This window comes from Mauremys mutica, chromosome 19 (genome assembly GCF_020497125.1).
Source record: "Mauremys mutica isolate MM-2020 ecotype Southern chromosome 19, ASM2049712v1, whole genome shotgun sequence".
In the NCBI taxonomy this organism is placed as follows: domain Eukaryota; kingdom Metazoa; phylum Chordata; order Testudines; family Geoemydidae; genus Mauremys; species Mauremys mutica.
Window position 1 is genome coordinate 11374226 of NC_059090.1, and position 20177 is coordinate 11394402.

Genomic DNA, 20177 nt, shown 5'->3' on the forward strand with positions numbered 1-20177 from the left:
CCCCTCGTGCTTACCAGAGAGCATCAACTGGTGTCACGCTTCCCCCCATGGTGCCAATTCAGGAAATCCCACTTTGGAAGGTACTTAAGTATTTGCCTGTTCTAGGTCTTTATCTGTGCAAGGGTTTAAGAGAGAGCTGACAAACCAATGCTGCCTGCTCAGCAGGGACATTAAACACTCCACTGGCACTTTTCATAAGAGCAAGGCTTTGCCTCAGTTTCCTTGTTTAACTTTCCCTCCTCCCAACTCTAAGGAGTCTTGCTTTGTTCCCCTTGGCTGCCTCCATCCACCCCAGAGGCAGCTGCATTTCAATGGGGCTGTATGTAACGAGGTCTTGACTTACATGCAAGCTGTTCACTGGCCTCAATGGGATTACTCACATGCTTCAAATTAGGCAGGCTCACAAGTCTTTGCAGGATCGGAGCCCACAGCTTGTAAAGCAATTGCTATGTAAGGAACATTACTATTAATCCGCCAGTCTTCTGGGTGTCTCTCTTTCTAGTTGGTAAGTATGTTCCATAGCTCCTTCAAACTCTGTATTTAAACAGCACAGACTGTGCTTTTAAAACTAAGCTTTTTCTGACTAGTTTTCTTCTACCCCATTGTGAGACAACCTGAGTAGCTGACAGATTGCCTTGGGTTTCCTGAATTCATAAATACATGTCCCAGTTTGAGGCTTTGAGGGCAATAAAAGTACATACAAACCACTAAGAACAGGAAGCACTGCAGCATGTTAGTGCGTTCATACAAGTCAAAATTTGTTTATACAAATTCCAAAAACAAATTTGGCTGGAAGGAAAAATATCTTTCCCCTGTTTAGAGCATGGGGAGGCACCATAAACATCCTCAGAACAGGCACTTCTGCCCACGCCGAACAGCAGAGAGTTTGTGTGTGCGAGGAGGTTGTTTTGATTATTCCCCCACCTTCACTGGCAGAAGGTGCCAGAACAAATATCGCCAGAGACCTTTCCACCAAGGTGACCCAAATACACCCTCCAGCTGCACTGAGGGAGGTGGCAGTGCTTGCAAACCGAAAACACAACAGCAAAAGGCAGAGGAAGAACACAGCACCGAAGACACATCCACCCCCGTGCCGCATACATCCCGGCTGGATCCTATCTGCTGCATATTTCAGCCCCAGTCAAACAGGCCCAGCTCCTTTTCTAAACCCCTCTGACTCCAAGTAGCACACCATTACTTGCTCCTCTCTTGTCATTATGCTCTGTCCTCCGACTCCTGCTGTTGGGTGTTCTCTTGACCCCTCCTCTCTTTTTCCCCCCCCTGTCATTTGCTGGTTCCACCTCCATCTTCAGCCTAAAACCTTTTGTTTTTCCATCAATCATCACTCTTGCTACAACCCCTCCGAAGAGGGGAAAAAAGCAGAAAAGAAACACAAATATGAAATGAAGACCTAGCAGACTCATTTCGTTGGGACCGGAGAGATTATTATTTATTAGTGCCAACAATCTGCTAGGTGCTGTGCAAGACATGCTTAGAGCAGTGGTTCTCAACCAGGGGTCCGGGACCCCCTGAGGGGCCGCGAGCGGGTTTTTCAGGTGGGGCCGCCAAACAGGACCAGCGTTAGACTCGCTGGGGCCCAGGGCTGAAAGCCTAAGCCCCACTGCATGGGGCTGAAGCCTGGAGTCCTGCCACCTGGGGCTGAAGCAGAAGCCTGAGAAACTTAGCTTCTCGTTGCTGCCTGTGGTTTGGTACCCTGGGCAATTGCCCTGCTTGCTATCCCTTAGTGCTGGCCCTGGCTTTTATGAGGAAAAGCAGATGTTGTGGCACAGATGAGCCGTGGAGTTTTTATAGCATGTCAGAGGGGCCTCAGAATAGGGTGACCAAATGTCCCATTTTTAAAGGGACCATCCCTTTTTTGGGACTTTTTCTTATATAGGCGCCTATTACCCCCCCACCCCCTGTCCCCGTTTTTTCCCAGTTGCTATCTGGTCACCCTACTCGGAAAGAAAAAGGTTGAGAACCCCTGGGCTAGAGCTCAGGGTGACCGGGTCCCTGAAAGGGACCTACAGTCCACATAGCTGTTCTTAGCAACCCCTTTAGCCCATTGAGAAGAGGACTTGAACCCAGGTTTATGGAACTGTTTAATTTACACATTTACACTCCAAGAGCTACACATGTTATATTTCTTATTCCAATGTCACAGGTAATTATTGCTGCAGAAATTAGATAACTGACCCATAGTTTAAATCGGAGGATGGAGCAAGGCAGCTTCAGCTGAAGATGAATCAGCCAATCTTAAACCAGCCCTACGAAGTGTAATTATGCAAACCCTGCTGAAAACAAGCCCAGCAGAAAATTAGCAAAGCTCAGGCTTATGCAAAATAGTAAACGTCTATTGCAAGATGCTCAGGGCCAGGGTTCTGCTTGCATGCTGCACAGTGCATGGGGGGGTTGGGCAAAAGGGAAAGTGCAAGGAGCTTTCCATCCCTTTACAGAGCTATCATGGGTGCCAAACAGGAACTCCAGTGTCGCAATCTTTAATCATGCAAGCAGCCCTTTGCATCTAACCATGGTGCAGCCTTAAAGTTAGCAAACAAGTGTCTTTAATTCAGTTTCCATGACTTTTATACAGGAACATGACACTTATGCAACCGTGACTGTATCTTAAGACATGAAGATGTTTCTTGCGGAGAAAGCTGTAAGACTAGCAGGGTCGGTTCCAGCGTTTTTGCTGCCCCAAGCAGCCACACAAAAAAAAAAAAAAAGGCCACGATTGGAGGCACTTCAGCAGGAGCACTACCACTGCCACTTCATTCTATTCTTCAACAGCAATTCGGCGGCAGGTCCTTACTTCCGAGAGGGACTGAGGGACCCGCCGCCGAAATGCCGCCAAAGAGCCGGATGTGCCGCCCCTTCCCGTTGGCCGACCCAAGCACCTGCTTGCTGCACTGGTACTAGTTAGAAATGTGCACCAGCTTGGGAGGGAAATAGCCGCAAGAACCAGGTTTTCACTAGTATTCTTCAGTTCGGGCTCTGTAAGTGGAGTCACAATGGGAGTAAAAATTTTTATTAAAGTTAATGTTTAAAATCAAATTTACACAAGTTAAGAAGGAAGGTATTGTACATCTGGGGTCAGGCCTGGGTTATGAGGGATTACAAGTGTCGGTTACAAGGTTCATAAAATATACACATAGCACATAACCAGCATACACCCAGACTGGGGTGCGGGAGTTTTTAAAACATCAATGGATAAGTGATCTCGGGTACGCCACCCAGGGAATGTATTTAGAGTCCAAGTCAGTACTGGTGTAGTGAATAAATACATGGGTGGGGTGCATCCCTTGGTTCGTCACCAAAAGGAAGTGGGCTATTTCCCTGACCGGCATTCTCGATTACTCAACCTGGTACTGACAGTTTCCTGTGATGTACTCCGTGTATGTCTCTCTGGACCACCTGATGGTGTTGGAGACCATGAGCTGTCTCATGAGCCAGGCGTAGCATCGACCGACTCTGCACGCTCTGAGCACTGGCTCATTGTGGGGGTCCCACGCGCCCCAGGCTCCCACAACCAGGGCGTGGATTTGGATCTCATAGCTCTGGGCTCTCAGGGTGTTGGCCAGCGGGGTGTATTTCAGCACCTTCCGGGCTTGGGCCTCGTGGAAGGCTGGTGACCTGTTTTCGAATGGCACCGTGACGTCTGTCATGAGGATCTTCTTTTCCGTGTCGGAAACAAACAAATCCTAAATGATTTATTAATACTTCCCCCATTGGGTTCAGTGAAAAATGGAGCGTGTGAGGTTTGAAGGATTCCCAGGTAATCATTTTCTGCCATCACAGAAAAGAATTTAAAAATAACTGATCTGCATAGTTCAATGGTTAAAAACTACCATAAGCACAAATCCCAAATCCACATATAATTAAGTTAACTCGATGCTACCACACTTTCCAAATTGGATAAATGACTTGGAAGAACAGTGGCCTTGTATGTTGACTTTTATTAATGCCTGATGGTGTACTAAGTGCATCAGGCAGAAAGACAACATATGGGCAACTCTGTGGTATAATATAACCCCTGACAACCTGCAATTCTCAACTACAGCTAAACCTTGCATGCTTTCTTATCGCCTGCTTGTATCCACAATACACTGCAGACTCAACCCAGCACGTCCCGTTTACTGGAGCATGTTGAATCAAAAGCACTTCTGGATGACTGTTGCAGCTGAAAAATAAACTTTTTGATGATAAACAAAAGGGAAAGAAAAGTGTTTTAACCCCAGGGACACTTGAGTTTTTGGCGAAGGCCCTGTCTACAAACTCTTTGCGAGCAAAGCCCCCTAGTGTAGATGCAGCTTATGCCACCAGAAGGAGTTTTTCTGTCGGCACAGTACCACCACCTCCCTAAATGACATTAGCACTCGTCTTTCAGCATAGCTGCATCTACACTGGGGGTTTTGCCAGCACAGCTCTGTTAGCTATGGAGGGTGTTTTTTCCCCCACAACCTCTGACTGACACAGCCATGCTGAGCAAACTTGGTAGTGCAGATCAGGTCTAAGAAGAATGATGAGCTTGATTCTCTAGAACAGCAGTTCTCAAACTGTGGGTCGGGACCCCATTACCAAGGGCTGGCATTAACCTTGCTGGGGACCAGAGCCAAAAAGCCTGAGCCCCACTGCCTGGGGTGAAAGCCCAAGGGCTTGAGCCCTGAATGGGCTGGGGGCGGGGAGGCTCAGGTTACAGGCCTCCCGCCTGCGGCTGACGACCTTGGGATTTGGCTTTGCCCTCCATCCTCACCAAGAGCAGTGGGACTCCAGCTTTGGCCCTGGTCCCGCAGCCTGGGGCAGCAGGGTTCAGACTTTGGTCCCCGCTCCTGAGGTCGGGCAGCAATTTTTGTTGTCAGAAGGGGGTCATGGTGCAATGACGTTTGAGAAGCCCTGCTCCAGAGCAATCATTTTAGACACCGAGTATCAGAAGGACGGACAAAACTTTGGCAAAAGGCAGATGGGAAACTAGAGGTAACTTGGAATGGAATGAAGCTGCCCACGGACGAAGCCCAATCTTGCAATCCTTACTTGGGCAATGACTCCCAGTGACTTCAATGGAACGACGAGGATAAATAAGGTATGCGGGATCAGGTCCTTTAGTTTTGCATCATGCCATGCAGTAACACACAATAGTTTCTACTTAGTGGTGAGGGATAGGTCTAAGATACCATCCTTTAGTGACCTGGAAATTGGCATGAACATACAGTTGATGCAAATTTTAAGATACCTCACATCCTTTAAACCTTCAGCATCTTCCAAAAGAAAGTACGTTCAAATAGCTATCAAGCACTGAGGCTAAAAATAGATTCACAAAAACCCTATTCAGATATAATTTCCATCAATGATTTCTCCTTTTATCAAGCTTGTCATTTTAAACTTGATCCTACCCTAGAAAAATATGTGGTTTATACTTTCCCAGCTAATTTTTAAAAACAAAAAAAGGGTATGTTTCCAGTCATGTGATTGGTGCCATCATGTAAAATAAACAAGGAACAATTTCAACCTGAAAAAACTCCAATTATTGTGGCCTCATTTATGAACTTTCTAATCATGAATTTTGGAGTAAGAGGTACACCAGTGGCAAAAACTCCAGCGTGTTGGCATACTTCTGCCAGATTAGCAAATAAGTGAGTGCATCTGCATAGTCAGTTCTTTTTATGGACCTGGGATTCACTGACAATAAAATGTTAACATTCCTACCTGGTTAAGGTGATGACTAACCATGGCTTGATATTTGGAAAATATCAGTATTATGGGTAGAGAAATCCTTAACACCATCTTTCAAGATGTTTAATTTTCAGTAATTTCAGGAATCTCCAATTTTCAAATGTAGACATAGGGAGAAACTTGGAAGTGTGGTTAAGGGAAGATACTGGGAACCAGGAAACCAGGGTCCTACGTCTAGTGTGACGCACACTTCTTGCGTGACCTGTGGCAAGTCATTTAGTCTCCTCATACATAAAATGGGAAAATGAATTCCTACCTCACAGGGAAATTACAAGACAGTCAACGTGTAGGCTTGTAAAGTGCTCTGAAGATGACCCACGTATCAGCATTGTATTTGGCCAAAAAAGTGGAACAGGGACAAAGCGAGTTCTCAGAATAGTTATGTTTGTCCACAGTGGGGGAAAAAAAGGAACTTTATACCCTGCGAGAACGGTGAAGACAGACAAGTCCAGGCCATGCTATACAGGCTGCTCTTTCCTTTCCTCAAAAGAACTTAATCATAATGGTATCACTGCTAAAAATTAAACCTGAAAAATCGGAACCTGAGCCACAACTACAGTTGCTTAGATCATTTCCTAGGCCAGGACCCCACCACGCACACGTGTGCTCTCCTGGACATTGCGACATTTCTTCCCTCAGCTTTACAAGTAAAAAGACAGACAGTTTGACACAACTCCACTTTTGTGAAAACATTCAAAAGGGTTTTGTTTTCATTCCATTGCAGAATGAAAACAAATTTCGAAACCTCAGAAGTTGCCAGCAAATGGAATTGTCATCCTCCAGGTAGCTGTAGCCACAGCTCCAGGACAGAGTTTGATCCAGAAAAGAATGTCTCCCCTTTGATTATAAGTACTGGAAGGCCTCCTTTGAGACTCGCACATGGACGATGTATGTGTACGTGTGCGCACAATAAGTACAACACCCTCTCTGAAATGCCCACTCCACCCAGCACAGTGATCAAATACCAATTCCTTCCCAATCTATTGTCCGTTGCTATTTGCTTTTAGACAGGAAAGCCCTGCTCAATAGTTTTTCAACATCAGAGTCAGCAGCCAGCCCTCAATGACCCATTTAGTGCCTCACCAATGAATGGTTTTTCACAGTCTAAAAGGATTAAGTATGTTGTTTATGGTAATTAGGGTACGCAAATTGCAAAAATCAGCAGATTTCCCACCTCCTGACATAACTTTCTCTACATATCTTGGCAAGGGCTTTGCTCACAGAGTTTGCAGCACCAGTGAATGAACAAGCCCAGATTTTAGTGGGACAGTGTGGGAAGGGACACTGAGGACATATATTCTCGGGTTATTGCCGAGAAAAAAAAGTACATAATGAGTTTCTAGCAAACAAATCAAAAGAAAAAGAAAGAAGTAGATACAGTCTGACTCTTAAAACTTGCCGTTCTATCAGCTTCTATTTTCCTATTAAATATTTTGCAATACGAAAAATTAATCTTTTAAAAAAATAAATGGCATTTCAGACAAAATGTTGTTGGACTGGCACAAAGATTCTGTAAGTCTAGACTGTTTCTAAGAATTAGCCAATACATTCCTGGCAGGGTGGGGTTTAGCATTTGTGTGGCTTGAACCTTGCGGACTGTGGGGTTGAATCCCACACAAGACTTATACAAGTATTAAAAGGTATGAGATTATAAAAACCAAAAGAAACGCTGCAATTATTTTCTTAAAGCAGAGTTCCCCATGCTCCTCAAAATGTTTCTACTTTGTCCCGGGTCAGACAGAGAAGTCAGTGATAGAGCTGAGAGCTGAATCCAAGAACTTTGGTTCCTTTTCTAAAGGGTGGATAACACACTCTTCTTCGGTCATTAAATCAATAATGCTGTTTGCAGGGCAAAGTTTTCAAGGAAGACTTAGTTATCCAGTTAACTGATCCAGCCCCAAACCAAAACAGTACAGTAGAACCTCAGAGCTAAAACACATCAGGAATGGAGGTGGTTCATAACTCTGAACAAAATGTTATGGTTATTCTTTCAAAAGTTTCAAATGAACATTGACTTAATACAGATTCAAAACTTTACTATGCAGAAGAAAAACGCTACTTTTAACCAACTTAATTTAAACAAAACAAGCACAGAAACAGTTTCCTTCCCTTGTCAAATCTTTTTTTAAAAACACTTTCCCATTATTTTTTTAGTAGTTTATGTTTAACACAGCACTTTTTTGGGGGTCTCTTGCTGCGTGATTGTGTACTTCCGGTTCTAAATGTGTGGCTGACAGGTCAGTTCGTAACTCTGGTGTTTGTAGCTCACTCTGCGGTTCTACTGTATTTTCTAAGACCACTGAAGCCAAAGCCTGAGAGGGCAGCTGGTCAGCCAAAGGGATGACATACTGCCATCATGCAATCAGTGCATGGGAAGGAGAACATTTCCCCCCACCCCAATCTGTTCTTTTATTATACAAGAATTGGCTCATGCTGATGGCCTTTGCACAGACTACCTGCCGCTAACCTGGACTTCAAAATTCATCTAGCATAGTCCTCTGCATTTCTGAAGTCAAGAACACCCAAATAATTAAACTGCTGACTCTATTGTAAGACTAGACAGAACCTGCTGTGCTAGAAGGGTGGCACTGGGATAATCAGATGGCGCTAAGAAGCTCTCAGTCACACAGAAGGGAAAGGCAAACTCTAGGCTGACCAAACGTGCTGAAAAACAGACCTCACTGCAGCAAGAAAGTCAGCGGAAGTTGATGATAAAACTGTGCATGAATGTGCTGAGTTTTATCGCCTCAGAAATTCCGGAAATGCAGGTGCTGCTAGGGTCCGTCTAGCTGCAGACAGAAGGGAGGACTGGCCTATGAGGGTTCCCGAGTCTGCCAGCAGCGGATGGTTTTTGTCACTTTCACAACAGCATGCTGATCCTTAGCAAGCCCAAGACCCGGAAGCTCCCCTTCATATCCAAGACTGCTGTCCTAAAGAACAGGCCAGTAAATAAAATTAGGGAAGGTGCTCAGTGCCCTCAACTTCCTTAGAGCAATTGCCATAGTCACACAACCCCGTCTGTGCAAAAGGGCTGACGGCAGAGCCTCTTGCAAATCCGCCCTTTGGCGGGAGGATGCTCTAGCAGTTATGTGACTAGCTCAATACTTCGGAGACCGAAATGTAATTCTCACACCAGCTTCCTGTGTGATTTCGGGCAAGTCACTTAGCCTCTGCGTGCAGGTGTGCTGGAGCAATCAGTACAATGGGGGTGCTGAGAGCATTGAACCAAACTGTAAACACTCTATGTGATGGAAACCAGTCCAAGCCAGGGGGTGTGGCAACCCCTAGTTCCAGCACCTATGTCTGTGGGCTTCAGTACCCCTCTGTAAAATGGAGATAATGCCACTGCTCTGCCTCACAGGGATGCTGCCAGGATAAATATAATAAAGACTGTGACAGAAGGTGGGTGAGGTAATAAATCTTTTACTGGACCAACTTCTGTGGGTGAAAGAGACAAGCTTTACATGTACTCGAGTGTCACAGCTAAAGACAAGGTGGAACAGCTCACTAATCATGAGGAGTTATTAAATGTTGCAAGAGAACATTCAAGGAAGAGTGGTTAATTAAAGATTGTAAGGCACTCGGATACCAAAGTAATGGGGGCCATATAAATACACAATGGAGACAGATATTACAAAAGGTCTTTAAAACACTACCTGCTTCCTTTCCTAGTCATCAAGTGTTAGACTGCCTCATTTCCATCAGGCTGGCGAGCCATAGCCTCTTTACTGATGGCAAATATAAACAAAAGGATCCGCTCTCCTCTAAATCCCTGCCTAGAAAAATCCACCAATGGAGCAGCACACAAATGGCCAACCACTACCCTAACTAGGTAAACATGCAAGATTCTCTCTCTCTTTTTCTCTCCCAGAAACTTATCTAAATTCCCAATGAATCATTCCACCATTTCAGTTCTAACAACTTTTTTAAAGTCCTTCATTCCTAAGAGTGAATAGATGAACAGATACACATGGCATCTATTTATCTTAAGCTTTGGAAAGAGTATGGAAGCTGCAGAGATTTGGAGGAAGTCATGGCCAGCCAAGTGCTTCAGGAAGAGACCTCTGGCTTTCTCACTGGGGTTGGGAAATAAAAATAGATATCAGCACACACCCATCTTCTGGAGGAAACAGTGAAAATATCTATTATTTGTACAGTATTTCTTTAAATAGGGGGAAGGAGCGGAAATGGGTAAAAAGACTTTATGAGGAAGGTAACAGGCATAATAAATAATCTTGGCAAACATTAATTAAGCACCACAACCCCACTGTGAGGTAGGATAGTTTATCTCAGTTTTACAGGCAGGATAAATTGAGGAAGGGTGAAGTTAAGTCTCCTCCCAAGGTGACACAGGACAAAATGTAATCCATATTATCCTGATTCGCCACTGGGCTTTAACTGCTAGATCATGATGCCTCCTGCAGAACACATACAAATATCAGGGGGAGGAAAGTAATTTTCCAGACAAACAAACATTTCTGAGTAGTCACTTGTCAGTTCCCAACATGTTTAATTTGCATTTATACCATTACCACCACATCATTTCAAAAGTACACACACACACACGTTAGGTCAGTGAAAAGACCAGAGAGATAGAGTGTGTAAGTGAGAAAATATATTCTGCCTAGCAATTTACAGACACTCCTAATGGCCAGAATGTGGTGAACAGGGAAAGGAATTCATGGTTAGAAATGTCAGGTGGCAAATTAAGCAACTGTGTCTGAGATACAAAGGGCTAGTTACCAGGCAAAAAAAAAAAAAAGGAAGAAAAAAAAGATAGATTTTTTTTAAATCTCTTCATCTACTAGCTTGTTTCCCCCTTGTGAAGATTTTTTTTTTTTTTTACAATATGAACTGAACTAATCATGCTTACTGCTTGTACTAATTTACAGGCCTGGCTTTCTGTCCATTTTCTACTAGTGGACTGGAAAGGATGTGAAAGCAACACGATGTTTTTCTGTTACTGAATTAGCCACTGGAAGCAAAATAGAAAAACCAGACAGACCATGACTCCAAGGTCACCTGGGACAGAGTATGTCTGAAGAGAACTGGTAACCAGGTAGAGTGACTTCCACATTGAGGACATGTACTGGGACTTGTGAATGTCAAAAACACTTTCCCCCCCCCACTTCTCCAAAATTTGTAGGATTTTTCAACCACCAGCTTTATAGCTGTTTTGTTATTGGTTTGTTTTAACTTGTACTATGGTAGTGCCTCAAGGCTCTAACTGAGACTGGGATCCCACTGTGTCAGGTGCTGTACAAACACAGTGAGAGACCTGCCCTGAAGAGTTTACTATCTCAACATGGCAGGAAAAGGGAGGGAGAAAATGAGGATCATCATCTCCATTTCAGCTGGGAAAATAAGGTATAGGGGAGATTAACTGATTTCCCCAAGGTCACACAGAAAATCTGGGGGAAGAGCCAGGAACTGAACTCAGATCTTCCCAGTCCCAATCCAGTGTCTCAACCACGAGACCCGTTTCCCTCTCTTGTTCAAATCCAGACCAGGCCAGCAGAGGATTATCCTTTAGTGACCTACATGAAATGAGTTTGGTGGTCTCAGTCTAGTGCCCAGGAGCACATGAACTGACCCCAAATTGGCATTCACTATTACCCTTCACCTCTGGTGAGCTACGAGCACTCCCCACACCAGCTCTTTGCTTCAATTCTCACCCCCACCTGCAACACTCCCTCGAGGTCAAAGCCACCGCCCACCACTTCAGCAGGTGAGGATCACACTCAAAGGCCTTCCACCTTTGCTGTGGAAACAGCATCTCATCATGAAAATGATGAGCGTGGTTCTCCAGATCTCAAACTGCGCCACCCAGGTGATCGACCATCACAGTCCCTGTTGATACAGGTGTTGAGCGGACGTGATGCAAGGGAAGGTTAAGTGTCCTGTTCAAGATCACATAGCAAGGCTAAGTTGGAGGCAGGGGGTATAACCCAGGTCTCCCATCTCCCAGTCTCATATGCTATCCACTGGGCCAAAGCAGCTTTGCATCATCACGATCATTCCACCCAAATTACACAGTGATGCTAACAAGCCTTCAGAAGGAATCATGTCCACTCCACTTGTGGTGAAAGTCCAGGTGGCACGTGTGGCCTATATGCAGACAGGCTTTATGTCAAGGTGACTATACCAGTGGTATTCCACCTGTGGTCCACAGACCCATGGGGTCCACAGACTATGCCTAAGATTTCCAAATAGGTTTGCTCCTCCCTTTGACATTTTTTAGGAGTCTGCAAGTCAAAAAAGGTTGAAAACCAATAGACTATATGATGTAAAATCCACCACCTAGTGGGAAGTTATACACTAGTTCCTCTGATTCTTAGGCAGGCCCTCAGCTGGACAGCCCTCTTTTTGAGTGGTTTGTTCCCCCATATAGTACTGTGACAAAACCGTACGTGGGCCCACACCATTCCCGGAAGTACCAAATGTTCGGTATTCTGGAAATGTGTGAGTGGTCACCATACTGACCCTATAAGTACCACTGTCAAAATTGTTGGGAAGGGCCAGCAAAAGTTAGTTCCTTGTAAAACTGACTGGCTACATGCCATCGCTTCTCCTTGTCAGCGTGAAGGGGGAAGTCAGAGAGATATTTGGACCTAAAGAGAACTGAGAGAAACCCTCCATGAAGAAATGCAACAGGGAGAAACTTTAGATCCTCTCTTCTCCATACCGTGGCTTCTAGTTATACAGGTCCTGTCAGTTACTGCCATTCTTTAGTTATGCTCAAGCATCTAGGAGAGAAGGCGGATCAGGTAGTGACTCAGGTCTTCATTTCACGTCATGCTGTGCAATGATAAAGGAGCATTGTCAAACCGGAGGCTAGATGGATGGCATTTCATTCAAACTACCCAAGGAGAACCATCACTAAACCTAGTAGTGGACTCCCAAGTGAAAAAGGGTGAACAGGACTGCAGACAAGCCAGCTGGTATTAGATATGGAGAAGTAAAAAGCAGATAGGCTGTCTAAAAGCTGCAGCATGAATGCTGACTGGAAATTCCATTTCAGGAAACACAGCCTCCCCCCGCCCCGACCCCAACCCAACCAAAACCACCATTATTTTATTTTGATGGTATCTCCGGGACAAGAACACAACATTAGCAACTCATTCCCAGGATGCATTACTCAGGATGTCAAAGAGTGCTGCTACCTCCAGATGTGCAGTTGTTTGTTTCCCTTTTAGAGAACATGAAAGCTAAAATGCTTGAAGAAAAAAACAAAGATGTAAAGACAGCATAGGCTACACACTCAGCTCCTGTAGATCTGTGCAGCTCCATTGGAGATGAAGCAGCAGTGGAGAATCTGGCCTTAGTGTGCGTGTCTGAGGGAGATAGGAATTTGTACCAACCTCAGGAAGCTTCCAGCCAAACCTTTACAAAAATGCAAAGCACAGTAATGGTGTACGTATATTCCCAAGCATAGCACCTCCTCTTCTGCCATGTGCTGAATATGCTGTAGGTGACGTGCATGAGGATTTCACAATACTTATTCAAGCGCTCCAGCCCGACATACTCAGTCAACCTGTTTTCACACAGGACAAGCTCATGACCAAACTCTTTTTGCTAATATGACTCAGCAGCAACTTGGGCACAGAGTTTTCTCTGCATTAGCTCCCTGCATTACCAGTCTAGTGCAAGGACTTTCCCCAGTAAAAAGAAACCACCCAAGAAACCACCACTGGAACCAATCAGGATCAGTGTTTATATAACCCCCACGCCACCACCAGGGAATTAAAGCTAAGAAGTAGGCTACATCGGATTCATTCCATCACAATGAATGCTTAAGGAGGTTAGGGCTTTGAATGGCAGTCATTTTCTGAGGTGGAGAGATGATGACGACATCTTTACTAGCCTGCCTCTCTCCCAGGCAAACGAACTCCTGAGATGCCTTTTTTAGTCAGAGCAGTTAACAGTGATTATAGCACATCATTAAGTGTGGAGTGCTAACAAACATGACAGCCTACAAAAATCTCAACCTAAAGCATAGCTGAAACTGCTAATATTTTTCCAGCCTAATTTTTTCTTGATTGCTGTTAGCAGTGGAACTAGCAGTGGAAGAGGTCTGGATGGCTCAAAAAGGCGTTGGGTGATGGGACATCCTCCTCGCTGTTGCATCTGCAAAGTCTCGCCCAGGGCAGCTGACAGAGAGTCAGATCTCCCACTTTGTTGAGAACAGCAGCAGGGATTGGTGGCAGGTTGGTCCATGTCTGGAAAGAACCCGTGACGTCTCCTCTTTGGGGAGTTCCTGCCAGCACTGCTCACCAAGGGAAAAGATTCCACCTATCAACTTTGAGTTGGATCCAGGCACCTCACAGCTACTTAAATCAAAACGAGGTGTAGCGGGCCCGTTTTAGGCTGAGACTATTAATGCCCCCCTACAGGAAGGTAGGGTGCAAGAATCTCCCAGATGAATGAAAGTTAGGCCCCTATTAAAAAAAAAAGTCTTTAGCCTTTGATCTTCCCTTTGAAGGTGATGGTGAGACAAACTGAAGTCCTCACGTATCCTTGATCAGGCTGTATCAGTGCAGCACTAAGACCCTGCGAAGAAAAGTAGAGCCCTTCTGCCAGCTTAACCTCACAGCCATCCTAGGTAGGTGCTACTGGCCCCAACCCAGATACATTAAAGGCTTTGAAACTGACCAAGGGAACTGGGAGCAAGGACGGGACCCAGCTGGGACAATGGTAAAAGAGGTAAGCTCAAGAGGGAAAACTTAGGCTGAGATTTTATTGTTATTCCTTGAGAATAATGGGAAAACCTCAGGAAGGAGGCCTGAGTTTCAGACACTAGCCCAGTATGTTTGCGTGCTGGGTTGAGAACTGGCCAGAAACTTGCAGGCTTTTGACAGCATATAGACAATCACTAGCTAGGTATAGCAGCGATCCAGCCAAGCTGTCAGTAGCCCTGGATACTGTTGCCGATACTGTTTTTAGTAACTGGCGGCCAGTCCCCGGTTGGGGTAGGCAGTATCACTTTGGAGTGCTTCCCTTTCATTCCTCTCAGAGATGCAGAAGGTGAGTTCTGTCCCACTGGGTTTTGCGAGGCTCTGTTTCATCATCCCTCCTGTTTGCTGTGTGTTTGATGGGGGAGAGACCCGGTTCAGCCTGAATTGCCATCCATACAATGACTACCTGCAGCTTGGTCTCATTTTCATCAGGCCCAGATGGGGCAGTGTCTTTGTTGTCACAGTGCCTGGCTGAAATTGGAATCTGGTTGAGGACAAAGTATTTGAACTCAATTCAGACAAGACAGAGGTGATATTAACAAGCTGGGGGACAGAACTTGTGAGTAATGCAGGAAGAAATTAGGGCATTTGTCTCCCCCCTTCATCCAACAGACTGTAGGGTGGGGATACTTTTGCATTCAAAGTTGCTTCTGGGATTGCAGGGGCGATCAGGGGCCAAAACACCTTTCCTCAGTCTCCGACTGGTTACACATCCACAGCAATTTGCCTGGGAGTGAGTCATGCTTTGTGGATTATTGCATTATGACTCTCCTTAAATACCATTTAGATGTAATAGCTGATACAGAATGCAGTTACCCACTTGCTTGGAGAAGCTAGCCACAGACAACATATTCAAATAGAGAGAAAGAGCAAATGTATGTGTGGATGGATGGATGCATGCAAGATTGTGTAGGCTAAAATGCCATTATAATTATCCTCTTGATACCACCACCACCACCTAATCCATTGTCATTGAACCCAAAACGTTATAGAGGATGCAGTGTTAGTAGGACAGTCATCAGCAGTTATGCACATGTATGGAAACCAGGAAAGCAGCAATATGCCTGCAAAGGGGAAATTAAGTTCAAATCATCATATCAGAAAGAACTGCTACTTGAATATGGTGGCACTGTCTGACTCACCGAGGTGTCCTGGGGCAACACTGTTTCTCAGGGACAAGGACTATATGCTACTCTGCTGAGTGTTAAATCTCAGTTGGGGGTCACGACAATACAAACACTACAGAACATTCATATGAAACACGTTCTGAATCAGTTACAGTGAACATCTGCTCTAGAAACACAAACAGAGGTGTTACATTCTTCCTATCAGGGAACAGAATAGTACCGTGTGACCTGCATCGTCCATCAAAACCAACATCTCTCATGAACACTTTACAGACCAGGGAATACTTAATGAAATTATTTAAACCAACAATTTACAATCAAGAAAACTGTGATCTGTTCATGACTGCTTTTATAAAAAGGGTGTAATTCACAGAAATAATCATTTGCTACACATTATTAATCTACCACTAATAACAATGGCATGCAATTTAATTTTTCCTCCTAATGCTTTGATTCTTAAGCCATAAGCACTCACAAAAACTCCTAAATATTATGGCGGCATTTGAAGCAACTCCATAGTTATAAGTTTTATAGAGAATAAATTCCTGTTTCAGACTTTAATGACTGAATTTTGTCTTCAAACTTGCAAATTGTGTAACCTTTAAGTGCAACCACAAAGAGCAGCTGTTAAAAATATTAATAATAGCAGTGCTACACTTCCTCATTCTATCACCTAAATAACACTGCTGCAAATAAAAACGTCTCAAAATGATAAACACCATTACAAATTATTTCCACTTACAAAGCCAAACTGTTCCCTCCATTAAGCAACTGTCCAACACCACAGGCTTAAAACAAACTACAGCAGCTCACAAACACACTTTTGGCAACACAAGGTTGATGAACATTCCAGTGAGAAAACATCCACTTCTGCCCAGTGCACATAGTCAGGTGGAAGGCAGCACATTTTGCGTGGAAGGAGGCAGCGTGTGTATTATGGATGGCAGAGATGGAGAAGGTGACATGATTGCAAGGGTTGGATGTTAGAGTTAACTAGCTATTTCTTGGTGTGGAGGCTATAAAATATTTATCTTCGAGTAGTTCTTTTGATTGGGGGGCTCAGGGCAATAAGAAGACGCAAGATCAGATATGCTCATGGGGAGCTGATGATGAACTAGTTCAGTAGGTAACATGCAGGTAACTGTAGTCTTCTGTGATGAGGTGTATAAACCCCATATCAATCGAGGCAGGGTTAACTAGAGCCTGAGAGCTGCATTAGCTCCGCCTTGTTACAACTGCCGGATGCCTCAGGCTCAGGGAGTTCAAAGGAAGCAATCCAATCAGTGCAGTTGGGAGGAGTCGTCCCAAGAGGGAGATGGGTCTGGAGTTCTCTCTCTGTGGGAAGGGCCTGAGAGAAGCCAGATGGAGGGAGAAGTTAATATGGACATGGGGCACGTCTACACAGCATTTTGGAGCGAACGGGAGCAAGCCCAGGTTGACAGACTTAGGCTAGCAGGGTTCACACTAGCGCTCTCAAAATAGCTGTGTACACAGTGCTTTGACGTTGCGGCTTGGGCTCCAAAGCCAAAGGAGGGGAGTGGTCTTCAGAGCCCGCGTTCCAGCCTGAGCTGCAACTTCAGAGCGCTGTCTACACAGTTGTGTTTACAGCGCTACTGTGAGCCCTGCTAGCCTGACTGTCAACCCGTGCTTGGGTGGCTCACCTCAAAACACTTTGTAGGGATACCTTAAACGCTCAAGCCTGGGGTGAGGAAATTGGCTTCATTTGCATTTTCATTTGGTTTACTCCTGGGAGGAGCCCTATGAGCCACTGCTCTAGAAGAAGAGTGAGACTCCAGAGGAGCCCAGGAAGGGCGGAAGACAGTGTGCTGATTCCCGCTGTTTTGTCAGACATTATTTGTTTGGGACACAGATACCCCCGAAGGGGTGGAACTAGAAATGTGACCTGGCTGCAGAGCCAAGCCACCACTGTACCAGACAACAGAAGAATCGAGCAAAAGAGTGGGGCAGAAATGCCATGGCACACCAGGAGGGGGTGCTCTGGGTCGGTAAAAGACTGAACGCTGCATTTCCAGAAGTCCACCACCGCTTTGTATGTGGTGGTTTTCTGGTTAACACCCTTCCCTCAAAAAAGCTCTCCAATATGCCTTTTTTTGTTTGTTTGTTTTTTGTTTTTTAAAGTTGGCAACTTGCACTACAAATTATTCACATTCCATATGTTAAATGTCTTTTACAGCGGAGCAGCGGAGACAGGCTGCTTAAATGATCAAAGCATCTTTCATAACTGTTTCTGGTATTTACAAACAGAACCGTTGTACAAACATTTCAGTTTATGGTCTGATCAGGAGAATGACAAAAACAGTGAACATGCATCTCTCTGCCCCCAGCTTGGAGTAGAAAGCAGCAGGTGCTGCGACTTACCTAGAAACCCCTCTTCATCCACAATGATCGTATAGTCCTCTGGAGTTTCCGTGAGACTGAAGAACTTGCACCTGCATAGGGGGACAGGACAGCAGCTCTATTAGCCAATGGACTGAGTGGAGTTATTTATGTTTGTTTGAAACGGTACCCACAAAACTGCCTGCTCTCTTTGTAAGGAGTCAGTGTGCCCAGCCTATAGGGCCAGGGGTTCTATTCCTGGATCTTCCACTTACCTGCCAAGTGACCCATCAGCCAGCCAAGATATAGCAGCTAAAACGATCTTCTTTGTCCATTGATCTGACTATGTAACTCCCCTCTTTAAACCCTTCCAATGGCTCCCCCTTGTCCAAGGCATCATGTTCAAAATTTCTTGTCTGAACCTTCAAGGTTCTACATCCTGAAACGGACCTTTGAACCTCTCCACTCTGCTCATGATGCCCTGACAGCTCCTTCTCCTCCCATCTCAGAGCCCTTTTCCACATTGGGAGGCCATTCTGCATGGGGCAACCCCATCTGCCAAGCCACTTTCCTTTCCCTCATTCCAGGACCTCCTGATGATTTGCTCCTCAGCACAGCTGAGTCAACAGCAGCAGCATTAAATCAAACAAAAGGATCCTATCTTCTCTGTGAGTCATCTGATGCACAACCTTTCCATTTTGTGCAGCACCAAACACACTGTCATCCCTAGCATAGTATATTAAATAAACAGACCTTTAGGATCTGCCATTCTGGATACGTAAATGAAAAACAATTAACAGCGTGCAATGAGATCTCTCTCTCTCTCTCTCTCTCACACACACACACGCCCGCGTGTAATGGTCTCTAGACTCAATGAGTTAATCCAGACATCATCTGGTTGCTTCCCAGCAACGGCAGAAACACGTCATATTACGCTGCATCATTCAAATAGGGGCTCACCTCCCCTAGGAATCACAGTGTGGAGCAGCAATACAATTCTCTCTCACTACACTGTTACTCATAGACTCAGACTTTAAGGTCAGAAAGGACCATCACGATCATCTAGCCTGACCTCTTGCACATTGCAGGCCACAGAACTTCACTTCCTCTAGCTAAGTTACTGACGTCCTCAAATCATGGGTTAAAGGCCTCAAGTTACAGAGAATTCATCATTTATACTGGTTTAAACCTGCAAGTGACCCATGCCCCATGCTGCAGAGGAAGGCGAAAAAAACCCAGGGTCTCTGCCAATCTGTCCCAGGGGAAAATTCCTTCTTGACCCCAAATATGGGGGGAAATATTGGTCCGCATTTTTCATGGAAATAAAAAACATGTTTCAACCCGCTCTATGATATGAAAAAAACTGTCCCAATATTTTCACAGACTTCAGTATAGCCAGGTATGAATAACTGTGAACACTGCCAGTAATCAAAAATACTGCAAATTCTGAGTAATTTTAATTTCTCATGGAATATTCTATACAGCCTTAACAAAAACTAGAGTGCTGGTTTTGCTAACTTTGGCAAATACAGTGCCAGATTCTGATCTCAGTAACACTAGTGTAAATCTCAAGTAACTCCTTTGGTTTCACTACCCACTGAAAAAAGTAGTTAATCCAGTTTTAGGATGGCATAAATCGAGATCAGAATCTAGACTAATGTTTTAGTTTGAAAATGTCCCAAATTATATTTTTTCAAGTAGATTTTAACCATCATAATCTTAAACAATTTAGGCATAATATACACATACTACATACAAAAAATCCTACTATAAACATTGTTTAGGTTGCAAAGTTAAATACTCAAAAGCTAGGAAATGCTAGATTTAAGATTGACCATGTTCATTAAGTTTGGCCAAGTTATTTCTACCCTCTAAGTCATCCAACATCTGCAATGGAAAAGGCGGGACCCTTTGGGGAAAAAAGTATGTGATCGTGTAATTAACGACTGTGTCATAGAACATAGGCAGAAGGTGATAGAGTTAAGGATGCACAAGCAACCTTAAATCTGGCATTTTCTAAATTTCATGTGCTTGACTTCTAGTTCTTCAATAATATTCTTTTAACATAGTTTTTTGTATGTAATTTCCTAGGAAAAAGGTAAAAAAAAATTTCTTATGTAGAACCATATCATCCTGCACCATCATGAGCAAAGATCTGAATCATGAATCTTCAGCACTGACTGCTTCCACTTGAGCTGCAGGACTAACTACATTAGCTGTCAGAGAAGACACTCTTATCCCGGGATAG

The 20177-nt window shown here is 44.5% G+C and overlaps 1 protein-coding gene across 3 annotated transcripts in view; it reads right to left on the bottom strand.

Annotated features, from left to right (window-relative positions):
- CASTOR2 (cytosolic arginine sensor for mTORC1 subunit 2) overlaps nucleotides 1-20177 on the bottom strand; it is a 153617-nt gene that overhangs the window by 58476 nt on the left and 74964 nt on the right. For 2 of the 3 annotated variants that reach the window (XM_044993887.1, XM_044993886.1), the window contains one exon: nucleotides 17972-18042. In XM_044993887.1, the coding sequence (XP_044849822.1) occupies nucleotides 17972-18042 (71 nt within the window). Of the gene's footprint in view, nucleotides 1-12415; nucleotides 12471-17971; nucleotides 18043-20177 lie in introns of those variants that run through there. The other variant, XM_044993888.1, reaches the window with a different exon arrangement.